General features: G+C 36.0%; 1 protein-coding gene across 1 annotated transcript in view; it reads right to left on the minus strand.

The window, feature by feature from the left end:
- Positions 1–16,234, minus strand: part of CALD1 (caldesmon 1) — a 287,339-nt gene that overhangs the window by 57,886 nt on the left and 213,219 nt on the right. The window contains 3 exon segments of the mRNA XM_053718725.1: positions 4,384–4,697; positions 4,700–5,652; positions 12,704–12,850. Of these exon segments, the coding sequence (XP_053574700.1) occupies positions 4,384–4,697; positions 4,700–5,652; positions 12,704–12,850 (1,414 nt within the window).

Below are 16,234 nucleotides of genomic sequence, written 5' to 3' on the forward strand. Positions count from 1 at the left end.
TTAGGCTTTTGCTTTTGCAAAGATTAGGATGGAGTCCGTTAGACTGTTATAAAGGAAAGTAAAAACTTGATAAAGATCTTGATAAAGGCCCAGGCGGCTGAAACGCGTAGAACTTTGCTCACTCATCTATCAGCTATACCCGAAAACAGTTGGATCAGACGTGTAGTAGGTCAGGTACTTCGAGCTATTCTTACAATATCGAATAGTCTCCAAAAGTATAATTCCTGCCCCATGATCTACTTGCCTACCAACTTTGCTTTATGTTCTTTCATGCTGTGAACCAATATACTTAATTCAAGGACAGCTAATATCACCGTACAACTGGACATGTTTGTACTGACCCCTGCACCGGAACTCATCTGAAGTGATGAAAGTAAGCCAAGGTTCATCTGAACTGAACGTTCTGAGGAAAAAAAAAATTTGTCTACTCCGGTAAATTTGATATAACAGCTCGTTACTATAGTATCTACATTCAATGAAGTACTTTTTACTTTGATCCGAGACTGTTACAATTTGTCTTAACAAAGCATCTGTTACTTGGATCCGAGACGGTAACAATTTGTTACAAGGACATAACTTTTACTTTCCTTTATAACAGTCTAACGGACTCCATCCTAATCTTTGCAAAAGCAAAAGCCTACAGTTTATATGAGAATATCTACAAGGAACTTCTCTCAATCACTTTGTATAACATCTGAGAGTCCCGATCCATTCTGAAATTGTACCATTCAGAAACTGTACATTTCATAAAAGGTATCTACATTTAATGATACTAATTTGTTGCTTTTATGTTATAACGTTCTAGTTCTAATCTTATAAAATCTTGAATTTATAGCCATTATCAAGTTTTTTAACATTTTTAATTAAGTTGGAATTATTGTATTTTTAACTAATAGATGCCGGCATCGTATTATCAATTGTATTGTTAACTGCGATTATTTATTTATTTCTAAATACATATATATTAAAGTCATACTCAATTCATTACAATGCATCACTTCATATTTTAAGTTATGTTTAATGGATAGACTTATTGGTTTATATATGTTTTAAGACGATAAATTCAATAGTCAAATCAATAGAACAGATATTCTTTAAATCTCTTTTCAGCTTTAAATAGCGCTATCCCATTCACCACACACACTTTTTATCCTAGTGATTAGTTTGGAGGGTCAAATCACATCTTTTGGGATTAGCTTAAGAGAATCGAGTGTTAGTATCTTTAAATATCCACCCCTCTCTTTTTGCACGCTAAATAAATATCACGACTGGGTTAACTTATTCTCCCCAATGCGGTGTCAGGTTAGTGCACACAAAGAATTACTTTTTTGAAATATTACATATAAAATATTTTTTAAAATTATTAATAATATGTGATACTGTTAATGTAAAATAGCTAGCTATATCTATATATCTATAGGAATAAACAGGTATAGGTATATACAGAAATACATATATATATATATATATATATATATAGATATATATATAATATATATATATTTACAATAAAAATTACATTATCCTGTATGTAAAGAACATTTGAATGTTAAATATGCAGTAAAACACATATACATATGTACATCTGTACACACATCTACACATATATATATATACATACATAGACATGTACATGTATGTATATATACATTATAGCTCTTAGCAGTAAAACACCTTGTCATATACCCGAAACCTTATTTTATATTTATCTGAATAATTTATATCTGATAGTGTTTTTATGAGTCTAATAATTGTGAACGTATTTATGTTACGTTTAGTGCAATTTTTTTAATGCACTACCATTTACACTAGGTTTAAGTCGCGCTAGCCCGACAAGCGTAAAATGTGACAGCACTATCGCAATCACTTGTATAGATTATATATATATATATATATATACACACACATATATATACATACATACATACAGTATATATACATATATATATATATATATATATATATATATATACACACACGTGCGCTATTTCTGTTGTGAGCAATGTGGTGAAAAAAAACTATATCATTTGTGTGCAAAATTTAGTGCATCACTTGTGACTTTTAACCTCCAATTACATTGTTATTTAAAATCTATCATACACCGCAACTTATTTAAATTAGAAGTACTTGTACAATGTACCCAATATTGCTAAAATCCTTGTTTTAAAATCTATTCTTTCAGTGCTTTATTGTGCATATGACCTGCCTCTGATATAGTGATAGACTGCATACATGCTTATTCTTCCCTTTCACATGCCCAAAGTACCAGTGGCAATGTGCACCAGGGGCACATCACATGCACAATTAAAGATTTTGATAGAAAAGTGTTAATGTTTAAAAGAAGCAAAAAACAAGTATATTGCAAAAAATGCTTCTAATAGAATTCCTGATAATGTCTGGTTCTTTTTTTGAGCATTTCCATTAAAGGGACATTGTACACTCGATTTTTTTTTTTTTTTTTTGCATAAATGTTTTGTAGATGATCCATTTATATAGTACATCTGGTAGTGTTTTTATAAAAATGTATAGTTTTGCTTATTTTTAAGAACATTGTGCTGATTTTCAGACTCCTAACCAAGCCCCACAGTGTCGGATGTATACTCACGTTCACAGACTCCTGTTTTTATTATCTCTCTTTTCATATGCAGGGAAGGGGGGAGGTGGGGAGTGTCTGCTCTTTTTGTTTACCCAGGCCCTTTCAGTGGGTGTCCCAGCCTAACCTCATCAACAGTGTTAAACTGGGAGCTTCTAAGTAAGTTTTTATACTGGATTTTTAGAGCAGTATCTGTGCATTTTCTTCTTTATAGCAGTGTCTATTACATGCAGTTGCTGTATATGAAATTGGTGTATACTGTCCCTTTATGGAAATATTTCAAGGTCCCAAAATAAGACGCTGAAAAGGGACACAAGAGTGTCTTTAGCACTCTAGGTGTTTCTGTTGTAGACACAGCTACCCTAGAGTGCTAAAACCATGTGCACACCCCTGAGCATATCTTGATATGCTCATAAACAAAGGATACTATAAGAGAATGAAAATGTAAAGGAAATGGGAAAGTTTTTTTAAATGCTGTTTCTGATTAATAAAGGTCTAATTTTGACTTCCATGTTCCTTTAAAGATGTTTTGCAGTCTCCTATACTACCAAAACGATACTGTAAAATCACAGTGATAATGCACTAGAGAGAATTCAGACAGAGTAGTGGCCATATATATTAAAGGGAGGTACATTCTACAGCTTCCTTCAAAGTTTAAACTATATATATGCTTTATCTTTTTTAGGGGGATGAGAAAATGTTAAACTTAGAAGGGACAGTAAAGTCAAAATCTAACTTAAATGGACTGGGTAGAGCATGACCTTTTAAACAATTTATCAAAGATCTTGCAGACCTGATTCAACAGTGCGGATCAGGTCTGCAAGACCTCGCTGAATGCGGAGAGCAATACGCTCTCCGTATTCAGCATTGCACCAGCAGCTCACAAGAGGGCCACTAATGGGCCTCCAGCAGGGAGGTGTCAATTGCTGCGATGTCTGTACGCCTGCTCAGAGCAGCCGGACAGAGTTATGGAGCAGTGGTCTTAACTGCTGTTTCTGGCGAGTCTAAAGACTCGCCAGAAACACGGCCCTTCAAGCTCCATTTGGAGCTTGATAAATGGGCCTCCTGATATCAATTTTGCTTAGTTCGCTCAGTATCCTTTATTAAAAAGTAATCCTAAGTGAGCTCAGGAGCATGCACGTGTTTCTAACCATCTGGCAGGAGTGTTTGCAACATTGTTTATAGCAATGTTATACATAGTTACAAACACTGCTGCCATAGACATGCTTAGCTTTACTCTTAACAAAGGATATGAAAGGAACAATGTAAATTTGAAAGTTGTTTAAAATTACATGGTCTATTTGAATCATGACTTTACTGCCCCTTTAATATTTTAAGGTATTTTTATTCTCAGAGGAAACTAAACAAAGGATAAATTGTAAGAGAAAAAAAACACAGATATTTTCGGAAGCTTGGCAAATACTAAGCCAGATGCTTACTGGAAATGTGGTCACAAACAGTGGTACTCAGATACCCATTTAACACTCGCATGCATCTGATGCTCCTTTGTAAAGGGAAAATAAGTCTGAGCATGCAAAAGCTATTAATGGTGTTAGCAGTGATCAGAACAAAAAGATGGGAAGCAAAAGCAAAGTTATAAAGATAGAGAGACAATGGGTTAGCTTTACTAATTAAAACTTCCTATAAAGCTCGTTACTAAGGAAGCTAATTAGTAAATAATGTCCATTGTCAGTGAGTTTCTTGTCATTTGTTGTACAAGTGAAGCACACAACTGCCTGGCATTCCATTTCTCAAAACACAGGTGCAAAGGGTGCTGCAAAGTGATGTACCTGTTTTCTTAGGAAGGCTGGCTGGATCTTTTCATCTTGAGCTTTCTTTTCTTTTACCTGTTTCTCGTCAGGTTTCTTGTCTTTTTTCTCCTCTGCCTTCTTTTCCTCTTTCTTTTTGGCTTCTAACCTAGCCTTCTCCTCTGCTGCCTTTTTCTCCTCTGCCTTTTTTCTTTCCTCTGCTGCCTTTTTCTCCTCTGCTGCCTTTTTCTCCTCTGCTGCCTTTTTCTCCTCTGCCTTTTTTCTTTCCTCTGCTGCCTTTTTCTCTTCTGCCTTTTTTCTTTCCCTTTCCTCTGCTGCCTTTTTCTGCTCTGCCTTTTTCTTTCTTCCTCTGCCTTCCTTTGCTCTGCTTCTAGCCTTTCCCTTTCTTCTGCTGCTTTTTTCTGTTCTGCTTTTATTCTCTCTTCTTCAGCTTTTCTCTCTGCCCTTTCCTCTGCTTCCTTCCTTTCTTTTTCTTCTTGTAGTCGTTTCTGTTTTTCCCTCTCTTCCTCTTCAAGTCTTTCTCTTTCCCTCTTTTCTGCTTCTAATCGTTCTCTTTCCCTCTCTTGTGCTTCTCTTTTGGCCTCTGCCTCCTGCCTCTCCTTTTCCTCTGCTGCTGCCCGTTCCTCTGCTTCAAGCCTTTCCCTCTCTTCAGCTTCCCTTCTTGCTTCTTCCTCCCTTTCTTTCTCTTCCTCACTCTCTTTTTCTCTGTCCTCTTCTGTCCCAATTTTATCTACCTCAGTCCTTCCCTCAGTCTCATCTCTCCTCTCTTGTGTCTCGGGTTTCTCCCTTTCCTTCTCACTCTGTATTCTAGATTCCTCTACATCTTTAGCTACATGTTTCATTATAAAAGTTACTTCTACCTGATTTTCTTCTATGAAATTGACCTCTGGTTTATCTTCTTGTAATTCTTCCTTAATTTCTGTTTTCTCTGTTTCTTCTTCCGTTTCTTGTTCTTCTTTCCTGTCATTCTTCTCATAGGACTTTATGATTATCTCGTTCTCCTCAACCTCATATTTACTCTGACGTGTTACGGAAGAATCATCATCATCGTATTTTGTAAAGCTATCGTTTACTTCAATTTCATTCTGCCCATTCCTGTTGCTTTTTGATAGTGATAAACTCTCATCTGATATAGTTGGGTCAAACTCCTTTTGACGATCTAAGGCCTCTTTAAGTCGCTTTTGACGTCTTTCTTCTCTCTTTGCCAATTTGTCTAATAAGGCAGCTTCATCATCAACAGACAGGTCTGTATTTGTAATTGACGTCGATTTGACCTCCTCTATTGAGATGCTGTAGGAAAATAACATTAGAAGGTTATTTTACATATATAATTAAAGGGGATGGATCTTTTGAATAAATAAACTTCAAGTGTTTAACTCTTTGAACGACTTTATATGTAATTTAGAAGAAAATATTAAAGGGACAGGAAATTTCAAAATTTATATCACAGAGGAATTTTAAATATGATATAAATGTTTTTTTTTTCCAGAAAAGGAAAGGTTATGTTAATGTTTTTTAATTCTAAATATGAAACTAACAGGAAGTGCAAAGGAAGCTGGAGGTCTGATTGATAATAAGCCATTTTATTGGTGGAGAGTGAACATTTTTTAAAAGTATTCAAAAATCTATTTAAAGGAATACACATTTTAATTTTTAAATTGCTCATATAGAGAAAAGAAAAACATGTATTGTTTAGGTCCTTTTAAACCCAAAAGATTCAGATAGAGCTTACTATTTTAAATAACTTTCCTTTTACCTGTACTATCAAATTTGCTTAATTCTCTTGGAATCCACTGTCGAAGAAGCAGCAATGCACTACTGGGAGCTAGCTGTACACATTGGGTGAGCCAATGACAAGAGGCATATATGTGCAATCACTAATCACACGTTAGCTCCCATTAGTTCATTGCTGCTCCTAAGCCTACCTAGGTATGCTTTTCAACAAAGACTACTTTACCAAAAACGTAAAAACAGAATTTATGCTTACCTGATAAATTACTTTCTCCAACGGTGTGTCCGGTCCACGGCGTCATCCATAACTTGTGGGAATATTCTCTTCCCCAACAGGAAATGGCAAAGAGCACAGCAAAAGCTGTCCATATAGTCCCTCCTAGGCTACGCCCACCCCAGTCATTCGACCGACGGACAGGAGAAAAAACAGGAGAAACTATAGGGTGCCGTGGTGACTGTAGTTAAAGAAAGAAATTCATCAAACCTGATTAAAAAACCAGGGCGGGCCGTGGACCGGACACACCGTTGGAGAAAGTAATTTATCAGGTAAGCATAAATTCTGTTTTCTCCAACATTGGTGTGTCCGGTCCACGGCGTCATCCATAACTTGTGGGAACCAATACCAAAGCTTTAGGACACGGATGAAGGGAGCCAATCAGGTTACCTAAACGGAAGGCACCACGGCTTGCAAAACCTTTCTCCCAAAAATAGCCTCCGAAGAAGCAAAAGTATCAAATTTGTAGAATTTGGCAAAAGTGTGCAGGGAAGACCAAGTCGCTGCCTTACATATCTGATCAACAGAAGCCTCGTTCTTGAAGGCCCATGTGGAAGCCACAGCCCTAGTAGAGTGAGCTTGCGATGCGTTCGGGAGGCTGCCGTCCGGCAGTCTCATAAGCCAATCGGATGATGCTTTTCAGCCCAAAGGAAAGAGAGGTAGCAGTAGCTTTTTGACCTCTCCTCTTGCCAGAATTAAACGACAAACAGAGAAGACGTTTGTCTGAAATCCTTTGTTGCTTCTAAATAGAACTTTAAAGCACAAACTACATCTAAATTGTGTAACAAACGTTCCTTCTTTGAAACTGGATTCGGACACAAAGAAGGCACAACTATTTCCTGGTTAATATTCTTGTTAGAAACAACCTTTGGAAGGAAACCAGGTTTAGTACGCAAAACAACCTTATCTGAATGGAACACCAGATAGGGCGGATTACACTGCAGAGCAGATAACTCAGAAACTCTTCTAGCAGAAGAAATAGCAACCAAAAACAGAACTTTCCAAGATAACATCTTGATATCTATGGAATGTAGAGGTTCAAACGGAACCCCTTGAAGAACTGAAAGAACTAAATTCAGACTCCAGGGAGGAGTCAAAGGTCTGTAAACAGGCTTGATCCTGACCAAAGCCTGAACAAAAGCTTGAACATCTGGCACAGCTGCCAGTCGTTTGTGTAACAAGACAGATAAAGCAGAAATCTGTCCCTTTAGAGAACTCGCTGATAATCCCTTATCCAAACCTTCTTGGAGAAAGGAAAGGATCCTAGGAATTTTGATCTTACTCCATGAGAATCCCTTGGATTCACACCAACAGATATATCTTTTCCATATTTTATGGTAAATTTTTCTAGTTACAGGTTTTCTGGCTTGTACCAGAGTATCTATCACAGAATCCGAAAACCCACGCTTAGATAAAATCAAGTGTTCAATTTCCAAGCCATCAGCTGGAGAGAAACTAGATTTGGATGTTCGAATGGACCCTGTACTAGAAGATCCTGTCTCAAAGGTAGCTTCCATGGTGGAGCCGATGACATATTCACCAGGTCTGCATACCAAGTCCTGCGTGGCCACGCAGGAGCTATCAAGATCACCGAGGCCCTCTCCTGTTTGATCCTGGCTACCAGCCTGGGAATGAGAGGAAACGGTGGAAACACATATGTGAAAAACTATGAAGGAATCGATCAATTTTAACCAATCAATCAATTTTAAGCATTCAAAGCATTGCACCCCAAATTTCAGACCTTTAACCCTTAAAATGACGAAACCGGAGCCGTTTATAGTTTTAACCCCTCTACAGTCCCAGCTACAGCCTTTGCTGCGACTTTACCAAACCCAGGGGGGTATACGATACCAAATGAAGCCTTCTAGGAACCTTTTCAACTACTTCCAGACCCACACACATGCAGCTGCATGTCCTGCTCTCAAAAGTAACTGCGCAGTAATGGCGCGAAAATGAGGCTCTGCCTACTACATAGAAGGCCCTTCCTGACTGGGAAGGTGTCTAAACCAGTGCCTGACGTAAAAAAACGTTCCCCCAAAGTTATAAAGTGTGAATTTCAACTTCAAACTGTATAAAAAGCCCAAATAAAGCAATCGATCTAGCCCATAAAAGTGTCTACCAGTTTTATAGCCCATATTAAGCCCTTTATTCTGTTTTGAGACTAAGAAAATGGCTTACCGGTCCCCATGAGGGGAAAAATGACAGCCTTCCAGCATTACACAGTCTTGTTAGAAATATGGCTAGTCATACCTTAAGCAGAAAAGTCTGCCAACTGTTTCCCCCAACTGAAGTTATCTCATCTCAACAGTCCTATGTGGAAACAGCAAACAATTTTAGTTACTGCTGCTAAAATCATACTCCTCTCACAAACAGAACTCTTCATCCTTTTCTGTTTCAGAGTAAATAGTACATACCAGCACTATTTTAAAATAACAAACTCTTGATAGTAGAATAAAAAACTACAACTAAACACCACATACTCTTCACCATCTCCGTGGAGATGCTGCTTGTTCAGCGGCAAAGAGAATGACTGGGGTGGGCGGAGCCTAGGAGGGACTATATGGACAGCTTTTGCTGTGCTCTTTGCCATTTCCTGTTGGGGAAGAGAATATTCCCACAAGTTATGGATGACGCAGTGGACCGGACACACCAATGTTGGAGAAATTTGTTTGCGAATTACACAGGAATAAATTGCATTAAATATGCACTGCAAAAATCATAATTTTTAGTGCACATGATGTGCAAAAAACACACAGAAATTCATGAAAAATACAAAATGCAAATAGTAATTGTTGTTTTTTTTGTAAAATGGTCTGAACATGGGCGTTCCATGGGTTCATATGAAATTGTTTCTCTAATCCCAACGTAAATCTCTGAAGCTGTTCGCACTACCGATCTCACAGTATTTTCTCACAAACTAAAAGGTGGTGAGCTTTTCTCAAAGCACTACAAATACTTAATACCCTAATAGAAAAACACATGCCTACCAAAATATAAGCAAATACAAGATGCAATATGCTGAAAGCAGTATACAGTAATGTGATTTAGAGTAGCTTCAGGATTTAATTATGAAAGTGCGCCCCCTGCTCCTTGGTAACTTCGCTCTATGGAGTGCAGTCCCTATCCATCAAGCTCTATTACTTTCAATAGGAGCCATCTCGCCAATCACAGGGACTGTCCCTTTTTTAACGATCATTCCACTTAAGCAAACGAAAGTCAAGTTCCACTCATGAAATACACCAAGATTGTTATCCTGTTAACATTAAAATATGTCCTTCTAAATAATGAGCTCATTTTATATAGTAAAATGTCCCTTTAAGCGTCCATTATTGCACATTGCATTCCATATTCATCTCTTCTGGATATGCATAAAAATAGTATTATAAAAGTCTACGAATCCTTCTTATTAACTGCACTGGGCAACCATTGTTAAACCACACAAAATATAAGAAAAAGAAAATTAATTTTTAAGTTGCATCAAGTGACCAGTAGGCGCCTGTATTAATGATGAACCACTGGGCACCTGCCCAGTTTGTCTAATGATAAATGCAGCCCTGTACAGACATATGCCAAGTTCTAAAGATGTTACTGGCTTTATAAGACAGTGTTTAAGCAACTGTTCTTAAGTAGGAATACTGAGGATTGGTGTTTGACCACTGCTGACTACAATGAACTTCATAAATTGTTGTAACTTTATATAAAAGCAACATTTGAATAAAAAACTGATGGAAAAAAGCTGTCAAATAGCAACGTCACATAAATGTTAAAAATCTGGTAATCAAACATATGTGAAAGTATTTATGGACATTAAACACTAAATACATTTTATGCACCGCCCCTAATAATGGGTGATGCCATTTTGGAACCTAGGCTTCACCGCAGGTATCTGATGGGAAGTTACTGCACATGTACAAATATGCCATCATTAAGATGCAGTAAAAGCTACATTTCAACACGTGGCACCCATGACTAGAGAGAGATGTGGGGTACTATGCTTACAATATGTATGTAATGTCCATTTAATACAGGTATACATCTTAGTCTTGTTATGTTTATGTTTGCAGTAATTGAGTTTGAAGATTTCAGTTCATCATAGAATACAGAATTAGGTTTTGAGTTGTCTTCACATGACATTGGATTTCCCATGGGTTTAAACAAAACATTAAAGGGACACTCAAAATTAACTTTCTTTAAGCAGATAGAGCATGCAATTTAAAAAAAAAAATTCCAATTTACTTCTATTAACAAAATGTGCACAGTATTTTTATATTTAAACTTTTTGAGTCACCAGCTCATATCATACATACATACATAGCATGTGCAAAAATTCACAGAATAAACGTCTATGCATTTGTGATTGGCTGATGGCTGTCACATGGTACAGGGGGAGTGAAAATAGACATAACTTTTAAAATTGTCAGAAAAAAAATCTACTACTCATTTAAAGTTCAGACTAAGTGCTATTGCATTGTTTTGTTATCTTGCATTTGTTGATTATGCAAATCTACTGTGTTTACTGGTCCTTTAAGGGCCGGATTACAAGTGGTGTGCTATTAAGTGCCTTAAATTGAGGGTAAACTTTGCTAGAAGTAATCTTTTTGCGTGCGTTGGGTGTATATATATATATATATATATATATATATATATATATGTATACATATACAAAATAATTACTTTTAATAATTTTTAATATTAAAAAATAAACAAAAACATTTCAGTAACGCTCATTGAGGTTAGCAATTCCTCATGTGTGTTAACCCGACACAGGGTATGACCTTAATCACAAAATGCGAAATGCGATACCCATATTTTTATATTCCTATGAATTTACTTTCAACTTGTAATACGTCTGATAGCTCCTCAGTCCGACACGGATGTCCTCCAGAGATGATCTGTCATTGCTAATGGTTGTGTCCCAGATAGCAATTAAAAGTACTATTAATTCCTATCTGTGAGACAATCAGTAGCAGCCGCAGTCATGGATCATCTCTGAAGTACATCTATGTCGGATCTATCACACTGTGGCTTGCTGTGTCAGCTAATGGAAGAGATACAGACACGCCTGTTGAAGATTGCCACTGATGAGCACGCTTGCATCATTGCATCATTTTCCAGTAAATGCATTTGTTAGCATTTTTACGTCCAAAATAAATATTGTGCTCTGAATCAGAGGTGCGCTCTATTTTATTGTTTTATATATTCATGGTAATTGTAAACTGCGTTTGGTTTTGGAAACCATACAACTCTCTTATAGAAATTACTAGAGTAAAAGTGATAAACCATTTATAATTTGTTGGAAATAATTAAATTATAATAATTTCAGGACATAAAGTTTCTACAATAGCTCCTGCATTTTCAGTTTTAAAACTGGAAATCCCTTATTTATTGGCATTTTTAAAATAGAGGATTTTACATGGAGGAGGATATTATAGAGTTATATAATTTACAAAACAAGTCTGGGAAACTAAACATTCATTTATCAAATATCCGATTACTTTCAAAGAGGAATTTGCTTTTGTAAATCACTCCTTGTCTTTTCTGATTAATGACTCATTCCTGTTTGCAGGTGGCTAGGAATCCCACTATGCAGTTTATCGTAAATCTGCAAAAATACACAGAGCAGAAAAATCCAACTGTGTACCACTTCAAATATCTATACATTTTTCAGTTGCAATACTTTGTTTAAGGCCCTCCTGTGTTGTTTTCTGCTTTAGGTTATTGTGATTTTCGAAGTAGGAAGCCATATTTTATTTTGTACTTCATCTGTGATATTTAAGCTTACAGACTGAATAAAATACAACATAGCCAAGATGGCTGCCTTACTGCACAGCTTAACTCACATATGTTTGACTCTGATGGTGAGCATAAATTGCCTCCAACATCCATTTGATATTATAGCCAAGCAACAAATTTGAATTTTCAAAAACTGCTTCAATTTCCCTGCCTACTATCATGTGCCATCAGCCAATTACAGACTTGTATATGTAGACACTGTGAACTCTTGCACATGCTCAGTAGTAGCTAGTGTCTCAAATTGATAATGTATGTAAATTGAAAAGTTAACTTTGCATGCTCTATTGGAATCACGAAAGTTTAATTCTTAAATTAGTGTTGCTTTATTTTGACTTTGTGTCCCAGATACTGACTGATTATTGCTTGTTAACATATTAACCAATTAGACTATCCAAGTGCCATTTTTGTTCTTTTACATATATCCTAAATGTATATATTCTGACCTCACCAAGATCAGTATTGTGCTTTAAGATGGATACCTTGTCTATTATTGATATACACTAATCATAAAGCAGAACGTACAGATGAATTGGGATTTCTTACTTATTCTGAGAATGACTCTCTGTTTTTTCTGCAACGTTCCCTTCCCCATCATCATCCCTTTGCAGACGCTGTCTCTCTTGGCGAGCACGACGGCGACGTTCCTTAGCAGCTTCCTCTTCATCCTCATCAGTCCTCTGATAAGCTAATCTGTAGCATTACAAAAGGAAAATGGGAATCAACATGGAATTATAATATTTCTTAAAAATCTTCTAATCAGAACAGCAAAAAAGGTCTGCTCAAAGGTTTCGATTAAATAATCCCTGGAACCCTGAGTTCTAAGCAAGATTAAATAGGGAGCATATTTATGTATTCACAAAGGCAGGTGTCATTAATGCCTGAGGAAACAGATATAATTTGCTCCAGGACAGAGCAAAGTGTCCATTTACAAGTTGTATATGCTTTATGCATGTTTTAATACGCTTTTTAGTAAAAAACAAAATATTTTGTGATTTACCACCTTGTTGCGTGATTTGTCAAGTGATTGCTGCAAGTCCAGAGAGTTTACTGGATAACTCTGAGGTTCCAGTTTTAAAGAAACCTTTGGTTTATAATACTTTGACATGGGAGTACAAAGTCCAAACCCTTTGGGGATGACAAAGAATATTATTATATTAATATTATAATATTATATATTATTATATTATTATTACACTAAGTAGAGTCCCAATTTTTGTCTTTCAGAAGAAGTGCTCTGTAACCAATTATAATATTCTTGTCCAATTTAAATTTTATTTTCAGTAGTGAAATTAGGTATAAAATTGTCTTTATTATCTATTACATTTCATAGGAAATACATGTGTGTTGCTGTAGGAGCACAGAGGCAGTTAGGCTAAGCCTAATCTCTATTCTACAATAACATCATCATTTTGATACCAAAAGCTAGTTTTTTTTTGTGATTCTGTTGCTGAAAATGTAAATATTTTTCCTTGGCCCATACACTAAAGGTAAATTATAATTCTGTTATACAATTAAATACATTTTGAATAAAAAGGATTACAAAAAATCTGTTTGAATCTAATTGGCCGTAGGACAACTTTACAGCTCAATTGGTAGTGATTGTCACTCCTCCATAAGCCTGACAAAAATAAGTAGTTTCCACTTAAAGGGGCAGTAAAGTAAAAAGTTAAACTGGCATGACTCAGATACAGCATACAGCAGCATTGTATTTTTACAATTTACTTCTGTTATCTAATTTGCTTCATTCTCTTATTATTGTTTGTTCAAAAACATACCTAGGTAGGCTCAAGAACAGTAATGTACTACTGGGAGCTAGCTGATTGGTGGCTGCACATATATGCCTCTTGTCATTGGTTCACCCTGATGTATTCAGCAAGCACTAGTAGTGTATTGTTGCCCCATCAACAAAGAATACAGAAAAAATAACCACATTTGATAATAGAAGTAATATTTAAGATAAAAAATGTGGGTTTCATGTTCCTTTAAACAGGTGAATGTGTTCTTCCCCTCTCTTTTTAAAGTCAAAAACTGTGATAACTATTATAATACCACTTATAGCTGTAACAAAAAAAGTGTAAAATGCAGTCTGTCACACTACATACTTTAAAGGGACATGAAACCCAAAATGTAGTCTTTCATGATTCATAAAGAGCATTCAATATTAAAAATGTTCCGATTTAATTCTATTATAAAAATTTGCTTTGATCTCTTTGTATTCTTTGTTGAAGGAACAGCAATGCACTCCTGTGAGCTTGCATGAAAACATCTGGTACTCCAAGGACAATATATGCAGTAATCAATCAGCAGCTAGCTCCCAATAGTGCATAGCTGCTCCTGGGCTAGCTAGGTAGGTATTCTTTTCAAACAAAGGATAGCAAGAAAACAAAGCCAATTTGAAAGAAAATTGTACGGGTCATATCCCTTTAATGTACCTTATTTTCAGTTGTAATTCAGCAAAAAGCAAAAACTGGTATGGAAACGCTACTCTTCTACCAAGATTAGAATTTCGGTAACAAAACTTGATGTAAATGGTTATAATTGTCAGTCTCTAGTAAATAATACTGGAAACAAAGTAATTTAGTATTATTCTTATATTGTCTAAATGCAGTATATGAACACATCAGCACTTGCATGAACAGGGGGCTGCATGTGGAGCCGAAGTGTATATATAAACAAAAACAAAAAATCAGTCTTTTTTTTATACACTTTGTATTGTAATATTTTAGCAACATTATGCTTTAAAGCCCCAGTATATTGAGACTAACATGCTCCTTAGCTGAGAAGAATCATTCCTTAGACCCTTTAAGGAAAAAGAAGTGGGAGAGGGCTTCTCCCCTTATACTGAACGATGCACAAACATATGTACATAGATTGTTGTGATTGGTTTGCCATGGCCCTTTTGTTTTAGGGGACAGGAAAAGAGGAAAAAGAAAAAAAAACATAAAAAATATACTTCTTTGACATAATGCTGTATGTTTAATTAAAAAATCCTTCTCACATTCATGTGGCTTCCAAATTGTGGTTAAAGGCCCTTTAAGGGCTAGATTGCAAGTGGAGCGCTAATTAGTGACTTTGCTAGAGTGGCGAATTGCGCTAGCAGTAAACCTTTTGCTTGTGTCGGTTGCGCTGATATTACGAATGGAAAGTAAAAAAGTTATCACTCCAGCACTATCCCGACGTGTGCAAAAAAAGCCAAAATTACAATACTGTGACCAACAATTACCTATTCCCCTATAGAAGTCAATGGAGAAAAGAAAAAACCTTAAAAAAAACCTAAACACCCTACTCACGTGCTAACCCGAATCACCATAAGACTGCTTTTTAATAACCCCCAACGCAAAGTCCCCCCACTATGCTATTAACCCCTAAACCGCCAGCCCCAAAGAAAAGTAAACCACTACACTATTAACCCCTAAACCGCCAGCCCCCTAACAGTTTTGAACGGTAAATTCGAATGTGTATGAGCACACATTACCATTCATCGCTACCCATAGAAAATATGGGTAGTGTAAATTACTGCCACTTGTAATATGGATTTGAGCGTAAAGAACACCTCCTCGACCTAACAATATAGAGCTTCACTTGTAATCTAGGCCTAAAATCTCCACTGAATCTGTACTATTCCAACTGCATATGTTATATTTTCGATTATTATTGCAAAACACAGCAAAAATCCAAAACTAAAACAGATTTTGTTTTGTGAATATAAAAATGTGCTACTGGATTACTTAGTAAAGTTGCAAACCTTTATGGTATTGGCACATATTAGAAAATACAGCTTTACACATATTTTGGTTTATAACTGCATATAAAATTATAATTTTTTTATATTTACATAAACATTTCACCTTATACAACACATTCCCACAATTCCACTGACATCCTGTTCCTGCTTAATTTATATTGTCCTAGTAAAATTAAAAAAAACTGGCGGTTTGTGAATAGATGAGTTTGCAACCTGTTCTGGCAGTCTGATAAAATCTAAACCATAAAATGATCTGCAAATGACAAACACTAAAAAAGCAAACAAACAATATGGTATTACTCAGGCTAAAACAAAAAAAAACACAAACA

This window comes from Bombina bombina, chromosome 6 (assembly GCF_027579735.1).
Source record: "Bombina bombina isolate aBomBom1 chromosome 6, aBomBom1.pri, whole genome shotgun sequence".
In the NCBI taxonomy this organism is placed as follows: Eukaryota; Metazoa; Chordata; class Amphibia; order Anura; family Bombinatoridae; genus Bombina; species Bombina bombina.